Source organism: Portunus trituberculatus, chromosome 50, assembly GCF_017591435.1.
Source record: "Portunus trituberculatus isolate SZX2019 chromosome 50, ASM1759143v1, whole genome shotgun sequence".
NCBI lineage: Eukaryota > Metazoa > Arthropoda > Malacostraca > Decapoda > Portunidae > Portunus > Portunus trituberculatus.
The window spans coordinates 3,285,809-3,295,530 of record NC_059304.1 but is presented as its reverse complement, the minus strand read 5'-3'; the positions used below and the strand labels follow the sequence as shown (position 1 = coordinate 3,295,530).

At 34.3% G+C, this 9,722-nt stretch overlaps 1 protein-coding gene across 1 annotated transcript; it reads left to right on the top strand.

Moving 5' to 3' along the window:
• The first annotated feature begins 2,122 nt into the window (after window positions 1-2,122).
• Window positions 2,123-9,350, top strand: LOC123499751 (vesicle-fusing ATPase 1-like). Its single transcript, XM_045248200.1, has 5 exons — window positions 2,123-2,254; window positions 3,405-3,591; window positions 3,710-4,989; window positions 5,727-5,977; window positions 8,882-9,350. Exons 2-4 carry the CDS (start codon window positions 3,456-3,458, stop codon window positions 5,895-5,897), a joined length of 1,587 nt encoding a protein of 528 aa, XP_045104135.1. The 5' UTR covers window positions 2,123-2,254; window positions 3,405-3,455; the 3' UTR covers window positions 5,898-5,977; window positions 8,882-9,350.
• Window positions 9,351-9,722: the final 372 nt, after the last annotated feature.

Genomic DNA, 9,722 nt, shown 5'->3' with positions numbered 1-9,722 from the left:
ATGCTAGATGCACAGAAACTAAGAAGGCAAAAGATAAAGCTTGGAAGAAACTCATAAAAAAGAGAAATGACAACAGACAGCAGTATAAGGATGCATGAAATGAATATATTAGAGTAAGGAGAGAGGAAGAAACTGAGAAAGATTTGGTGTGTAAAAGAAAAGATGAACCCAAACTTTTCTACAAATTTATAAATGGTTAGATGAAGAATAAGGAAACAATAGAAAATAATTAAAGGAGGGAAGACACACCAAACAGAGAAGGAAATGTGTGAAATAATGAATGAGAGCTTCAAAACTGTGTTCACTGTAGAAGAGGATTTTACAGAACCAAATAGGACATTGCATTCCCAAGGATTACAGGAAATCACACTGCACCAAGAGGATATTAGAAGATTATTAGATAATTTGGATGTCAGAAAAGCAATGTGGCTGAATGGTATCTGGCTGGATGCTAAAAGAATGTAAAGAGCAACTGTTGGATCCAATTTGGGGAATAATTACAAATCACTAAATGTAGGGAAAGTTCTACCAGAATGGAAGAGAGCCAACATAATACTGATATTTAAAGGAGGTAAGGCAATTGAGCCATTAAATTACAGACAGGTGTCTCTTATGAGTGTTATGGGGAAGTTGTGTGAAATAGTTATCAAAGAAAAGTGGGTTAAACATCTGGAAGAAGAACAAGTTATATTGAACAGACAATTTGGGAATAGGGCAAGACGGTCATATGTGTTGAACTTATTAAGCTCCTACTCGAGATTAATAGAAGGACTGGAAAGCAGAGATGGATGGATGGACACAGTATACCAGATCATGAAAAAGGCTTTTGATAAAGTCCCTCATGGAAGACTACTTTGGAAACTAGAGAGCATAGGAGAATTGCGAGGAACTTTGTTAGAGTGGACGAGGGATTATTTGAAGGACAGGGAGATGAGAACTGTGATCAGAGATATACACTCACCTTGGGGTAAAATAACAAATGGAGTGCCACAAGGGTCAGTGTTAGCTCCCATTATGTTCCAGAATTATGTAAATGACATTCACAATGGGGTAAACAGTTATATTAATTTATTTGCTGATGTTGCAAAGCTGCTAAGAGTAATCAAAACCCAGGAGGACTATTTGCTATTACAGGAAGATATAAACAACATCTGTGAGTGGAGTAAGAAGTGGAAATTGGAGTTCAATGCCAAGAAATGTCACATAATGGAACTAGGAAAGAGCCTGAGAAGACCGGTTTGGTGGGAGAGGAACAAATAATGAAGACTAAAGAGGAAAAAGATCTGGGAGTGATTATACAAGAAAACCTGAACCTCAAAAAACACATAACCAAGATATTTGGATTATCATATAAAATGTTGACTAATATAAGAGTGGCATTTCAATTCATGGACAAAGATATGGTGAAAAAAAATTATCACTAGCATGATACGTCCAAAGCTGGAATATGCAACTGTGGTGTGATCTTTTTGAGCTCTATAAAAGATATAAGAAGATTAGAATGGATACAGAAGATTGCTACAAAGATGGTGCCGGAACTAAAGGACCTAATATATGAAGAACGGCTGAAAAAAAATGGGACTGCCAACCTTACAAGATAGAAGAGAATGAGGAGACTGATTAACAATGCACAAGATAGTCAATGGCATTGAGAAAATAGACAAGGAAGACCTAGTGGTGGTAATAGAAGAAGATAGAAGGACAAGAGGACATGTAAAGAAGATCAGTATGAGGCAGTGTGTGAAGGATATTGGAAAATACAATTTTCCACGTAAAACAGTGGAAAAGTGGAATGCATTGAATAATGAAGTTGTTACAGCAAATAATGTGCATAAGTTTTTAAAAAAATTGTATAAGTGGAGACATGGAGACAGGACACTATGAGCCCCGCTTGAACCCTGTACAATACAACTAGGTAAATGCATGATATTAGTAAAAGTTTTGTAACAGGACCAAATATTTAAACATGCATGTAAAGATAGATGGACTGACAGGTAGATATTGATACATGCTCAAGATATTGAGCATGTATTGATTGATACATGCTCAAGATATTGAGCATGTATTGTTGAACATTTATTTAAGCTTAAATATTTATTTACCACTTCCACTTACAGCTGCTGACCCAGAAGCAGTGGCATCAGGGACGAAAAAGGAGCCACGTAAAATAGATTTTGGAGTGTTACAACCCAATTCTTCACTTATATTTGAGAAGAGTGAAGGCTCTTTCCTAATCCTTACAGGCAAAGCAAAGGTATGACAGCTTCTGCTTCTAGGTATTATTAATAAGATAATATAAAGCACATAATTAATAGCTTGTTGATAATCTCTGAAGCACTTATGTCAGCTCATTCATTATTGTTCTTTAAATCATGGGAGTTTGACTATGTAAGCTCATTAGTTTAAAATAAAGTAGTTACCAGCTAATTAGATAAGTGATTCAAGAGTGCATCATATGCTTTAGAGGGCATCTATTTTTATTTGATTGTAGAATTTAATGTATATATTTTGTGCTATAATAAACCATATTTTGCCATAAAAAGCACAGCCTTGAAGTGTGTAAAAAATCAGTAATGCTGAAGAGCATATATATATAAGATGAAACCAAAATATAAGAAAAGGTGATATCCATTTGTACCATTGTTCAATCATGTGTACAGTACATATAGTTATGAAAGAAGAATTAGTTCCAAGAGAGAGCATTGCAAGAATGGATATTGGTAGAATGTTTGAAGTATATAATGAAAGATAGGACAGAGAGTATAAAGATAAAGAAAGAATTATGTGATGGCCTGAAGATTCTAGTGTATATTATAGTCTGTCTTCTAAACTGGCTGCTTGGTCTCAATCTCAGGAAGTGGACAGTTTTGGTTACTGTTCAAAATATTTTTTAGCTTATTGATGATATAATTAGTTTTATGTGTATGTGTATAATACATGTTTTCTGTTGATCAACACAATTATCACAAAGATAGACTACTGTTTTCCTCAAGCTTTGACAACAGGTATTTTCATCCCAGACCGAGACCCAGCAGCCAGTTTAGACTATAGTGTATGCATTTGAGAGGTAGACTGATAGAAATTCAAAGATTTAGGATTCAAGTAGCGAGTATGTGTTATGTCAATCAGATGGGAAGATGGTTATGAAAGCAGTGAAACTATATAGAAGGTTTAGTATATCTTAAAGATGAAAGATTGTATGATATGTGAATAATTTTACAGAAAGTGAAATAACAAGACTATACAAAGATGGAATGGATACTGTAGGTTCAAAGGGAAGACAATTCATATAAAAGGAATACGCAGTGGCTGACTATCTAAGAGAAAGAAAAGTTGTTAATGAGATCATTACTTGTAAGTGCCAATACAGAGCTGATGTTAACCTTGAAAACTTGACTTTGCAGGCTCGATCAACCCACACCAGTCTCTTCTCAGCTGACTGGGACTTCCAGAAGATGGGCATTGGTGGTTTAGATGAACAATTTATTCAGATCCTCAGAAGAGCTTTTGCCTCAAGAGTTTTTCCACCAGAAGTAACAGAACAGCTGGGAGTGAAGCATGTCAAGGGTCTACTGTTGTATGGACCTCCAGGTATAAACTATTTAATTTTTGCTTACCAGAACCTTGAATCTTGGAAAGTTTTAGATTATTTTCTAAAAATGATAATATCATAGATGATAAAAGTTTTTAGAATATCCTCATATTTCAGGTACTGGCAAGACCTTAATGGCCCGTCAGATTGGAAAGATGCTTAATGCTCGAGAACCAAAGATTGTTAATGGTCCTGAGATTCTAGACAAGTATGTGGGAGAGTCTGAAGCCAATGTGCGCCGCCTCTTTGCTGAGGCTGAAGAAGAGGAGAAGCGCATGGGTCCCAATTCTGGTCTTCACATTATCATCTTTGATGAGGTTGATGCCATTTGCAAACAGAGAGGTTCAGTTGCTGGCAACACTGGTGTCAATGACACTGTGGTCAACCAGCTTTTGTCCAAGATTGATGGTGTAGAGCAACTCAATAACATTCTAGTCATTGGCATGACCAACAGAAAGGACATGATAGATGATGCTCTGCTGAGGCCTGGCAGACTGGAGATCCAAGTAGAAATTGGTCTTCCTGATGAAAAGGGACGCTTTGACATTCTCAAGATCAAAACTGCAAAAATGAAGGAGCACAACAAACTGGATCATGATGTTGACCTTGCAGAAGTTGCCTCCTTGACAAAAAATTTTTCAGGAGCAGAACTTGAGGGTCTTGTGAAGGCTTCCTCATCCTCGGCCTTGAAGCGCTACATTCACCTGGGAAACAAAATTGAGGTGGATCCTAATGCCATTGACAAATTAAAAGTTACTCGAGCAGATTTTATCTACTCCCTTGAAAATGATGTAAAACCCTCCTTAGGGACCAGTGATGAAGCTTTGTCAAAGTTTATTGAGAGGGGAATCATTAATTGGGGAGCAACGAGAGAACTGGTGGAAAAGGGATTGATGTTTGTAAAGCAAGCAAGGTCACCTGAAACTAGTAATCGGCTTTGCCTTTTACTTGAAGGGGCACCAACTGCAGGTACTTCTGCAATGGCAGCATATTTGTGCAAAAATTCTAACTTCCCCTTTATAAAAGTCATTAATTCTCGAGAAATGGTTGGTTTCATGGAGGCTTCCAAGTGTTTGAGAATCAGTAAAACTTTTGATGATGCGTACCGCTCTGAACTAAGTTGCATTTTCATGAATGATCTTGAACACTTGATGGGATATTCACCCATTGGCCCAAGATACCAGTCCCTTGTTCTGGATGCCATGTACTCTCTTCTGTCAGCCTCCCCTCCTCCAGGCCGTAAATTACTTGTCGTCTGCACATCTAAACGTCGCTCAGTATTGGAAGAACTGGGTCTCCTTTCAGCCTTTACAGCTGTCATCAGGGTTCCTTATATTGCACATGTGGAAGATGTTAGACTTGTGCTTGAGGAATCACAAGCAATGAGTCCAGATGAGGTATGTCTATTTCATTAGTTCATACAAGCATGGCAATACAGATTTCATTGTTAGTCAGTCTTTATATTGATACCAGATCTTTGTCCATCAGAACTCATCCAAGGAGATGGTCATGATAGGATTCTAAAGGAAATAAACCTGTAAAGATGACAACTATGAATCTTTTCAAGATGAATTTTTACCATAGCAAACTCAGGCAACGCCATAGAAAGTAATGTCAGAAATGGCACCAAAGATGATTAGTAATGGGAGATGAATAGTGACTTTGTTAGTAATTAGATGAAACTTTCCAAGTGTCAATGAATGGTCTTTTTAAATGACTATCACTTGCCAAAGAAAACAGTGACAAATAAAATAAGAACTAGGAATATGGCATATGCGGTGCCTTGGACCTCAAGTTGTCACCACTGCTCCCTATAACAATGGTGGATAGAAGTATGATGCAGCAGATGACTGAGTAAATGTTTCATCTTTCTCTACTCAAAGACGTCATGTGCAACATTTCATTTGATATTGCCCGTCTTTAATCTAATCAAGTCTCTCATTCGTATTCGTGGGTTTATGGACATGTACTTCTTTATAGATTGTCTTGACAACTGGTAGATGCTAAATCTAGAGAAACATTTCCAGGAAGTAATAGTTTCCCTAGAATATCTTAAAAAATTTTTTTTTTTGAAACATTAAATGAATACATATTCTACATATGAATAGTAATACTGACTATATTTGTGTTCCAGATTGAGGCAGTTCTGAAGCACATTCGTCATGGAAAAATCTTTGTTGGTGTTAAAAAGCTACTGGGTCTCCTTGACTCAATGCGTGTCATGAAGGGAGTTGACTGGCGCAAAAGAGTAGCATCTTTTGTTAACTTGTTAGAAGATGAAGGGGTGTACACTCCAGAACTGTAATTTGTCTTGGAAGAGTGAAACCATTTGCATTCATACATGGCCAAATATACATGAGAGAAACTGGTGAGGAAAACTGCATGGTAAGCTCCAGATTATAGTATTCTGTACTTAAACAAAAATCTGTGCAATTTAGACAATGATTAGGTTGGAATATAATATTATCTAGCATCATGAGTGGTCCCTTTGAAGTAAATAAGAATTCATTTTAGAGTAATTTTTGAGATTGTGGTACAGTAGTCATGCATGGAAGTAGTGGTCATAAAATTGGCAAGCTTGCCTGTATCAGTGGCTATAGAACATTATGGGGAGCAGGTAACGAGTGTTAGGACTTGTGTCAGATTATTGTTTTATTTCACATACTTTAAAACTATTGCTATTATCTTAATTTGTGGTTCCCTGGTATGATGTCTGTTATTTAGAGTGGTTCAGCACATCAAAAGGGGGAAATCTTGAAAATATTATATATTATTTTATTCAGAACTGTCCTAAAAAAAAAATATATATATATATATATATATATATATATATATATATATATATATATATATATATATATATATATATATATATATGATATGTTTTATGCGTTCAAAATTTACTGCTAATTCATGCTTTCTTCATATATATATATATATATATATATATATATATATATATATATATATATATATATATATATATATATATATATATATATATATATATATATATATATATATATATATATATATATATATATATATATATATATATATATATATATAATATATATATATATTATGTTTTATGCTCAAAATTTACTGCTAATCTGCGTTTCTTCATCTAATGAAATAACATTAATTTTTAAGATCTTCATTAAATTAATCCAGTCATTAAGTTTCATAATGGCCAAATGGAATGTGTAATGTGTAGAATATTACTGATAACTGCAAAAATATAGCTACTGATATTGATATTTGCTGCAAGATCATACACATAATATCGGCAAATTAATCATCCTTCCCACTTCTATTGAACATATCATACAGTAATTATTAGGAGTCTAAAAACATTTATTTGTTTTTACTTTGTGATAATGCATTATTTGATCAGGTTTTATTTTTTTCACTTGAATATAGAGAAGATAGTTGATTGTTTGACCATAAGAGTGGAAAACCATTTTTACGATCATTATCAAACATTTTGATCTGCTGCCATATTTTTTTGTCTAGAATAATAACTTTTTTTTTTTTTTTTTTTTACAGTTTAAAGACTAGACTGTGATATATCCCTAAGAAACTGATTAATTACTTTTCTCAAAAGAAAAAACTGTATTTTACTCATGTTGAAAATTCTTATTCATGGAAAACTATTCATACTATAAAACATTATCCTTCATATCAGAATTAAAAGACACTCAAATAAACAGTTATGTACATGAGTATTTGTATAACTCAAATAAAAATAACACAAAATAAAATAAATAGATTTGAGTGATATTTTTTCTGTAAAAGCTACCAAAAAAAAAATTTAAGAGATCTTACAAGCTTCCAAATTAAGGAATTTTAATATGCAGTTTTGTAGATACATAATTGTTTTAACTGAGTATTATACTGCAAGAAATATAAAAATTGTCCCTATTGAAGTTTTGATCAACACAACTATGTTTTGTTTCTTACCTTACTCCTGATTATGGTCAAGAGGTCAGATTTCCAATGAAATTCTTTCAGGTCATCTCAGGACACTCCTATGGTGAAAGTGCATGTGTTCACAATTGATTTTCTTTGAAATGGATATAGGCACCTGATGTGTGTTTGTGTGTGTATATATATATATATATATATATATATATATATATATATATATATATATATATATATATATATATATATATATATATATATATATATATATATATATATATATATATATATATATATATATATATATATATATATATACACACACACTGTGGGGACTCAATACTTGAACTTAATTCATTCCAAATGGCTGTTCAAATATCAAAAAGTTTGAATACAGATACCTATATATCAGGTAATTCATTCTAACCTTAGCAAAATCTTAAGTTTACAAAAATTTCAATGTAATTTCCTTTATACTGTAAATTTGATTTGTACATGCTGTAAGTGAAGATTGGTGATGGATAATGTAGAAGAGGAGGGAAAAAAGGTGGGGAGGAGTAGGGAGGTTATTTGTTGGAGGATGAGTGCACTGGTATCTGGTATACCGGAATATTGGTATTTTAGATTTGGTATTGCTAGTAATACCGGTATCAGAATGGGACAAGTGGTGGTGGTGGTGAGGGAGAGGCTATAGTTTTGTTTATGTTCAAATACCAGATGCAATGCCTTTTTGTTGTCATTGTAAGTTTCTAAATGAAAACTACAGACAGAACACAGGAGAATGTTATTCTCACAACCGCACTAGGCAAGTGGCGGAGGGGGGGGAAGGAGAGGTCAGGAGCCTTTGTTTACAACCGCATGTGTGGATGTTCAACTACTAGGTATTTTTTTGAGTATTAAGTCAAACTTTTGTGTTCAAACATTTAAAAGTTTGACTATTAAGACATTTGAGTATTGAGTCTCCACTGTATATATATATATATATATATATATATATATATATATATATATATATATATATATATATATATATATATATATATATACACACACACACACACATACATACATACATACATACATACATACATACATACATACATATACACACACACACAAACATACATATATATACACACACACACACACACACACACACACACACACACACACACACACACACACACACACACACACACACAATCATTGCAGAAGGTTTAGGTATAAGACAAATGTAAACAATTGTGACATTTGAATAGACATTTAAAGACTTTATTTTATTTATTTATTTTTTTCACGGGAATTTATGGGCTAAAGGGGGCACTATTTGGGGTACCTACTATCTCAAAGCCCACCCGATAGGAAACCGTTGCCCCGAGTGAGGAAGCCCAACCTACACTCGGACTGTGGACAGGATTCGAACCCATGCGCTTGGAGACCCCGCGAACCCCAAAGCACACATGGTTCCACTGTACCACGGCAGCTCATGACATACCTTATTTGCCAAGCAATCTTCCTTTAAGCTTGATGACCTCCAAATGTGCTGAGAGGCTTCCTGCCAGTTTTTCTACGTGATGGGGAATAGTACTATCCTAAATATCCTGTATTTCTATTTTTAGCTTTGCTATAGTTGAAGCCAGGGCCGGCCCAAGCCTCCATGGGGCCCTAAGCGAAATTGTATTTGGGGGCCCCCTAAGTAAATAAACAGGTAGCAATGTTCTTACTGTAAATGTGTCATGTTTAATTATTTTTGGTTTAAAAAAAAATGCAATGGCAATGTGGAACAATAAATTGTAATGCAAGATCAATAAAAACAAATAACACTTCCAAATTTTAACTTTATTAGCTCACAAAAATAATTATAAATTCAATTGTACAAAGACGTAAAGAATAAAATAAAATAATGAATAAATACCACACAAATATTTAATGATATAAATGAACAGAGCTACTGTACTGTACCTAAAACAAAGTAACACAAATGGTTTATTTCACCCACTCTTAGTGTCCTTAGTGGTCACGTGAATTAAGGTGCCGCATTCTACCACGATGGTGGTAAATTGCGGGGCATCGATTCGAATCTCACTAATGACATCTAGCAACTATATGGCCTTTGTTGCCTAGCAGCAGGACAAATTACTTCATTGGAGGGGGGCTCCCATGGTCCCATGGAAGAATATTAGTGGGTGGTGCCCGATCTGCA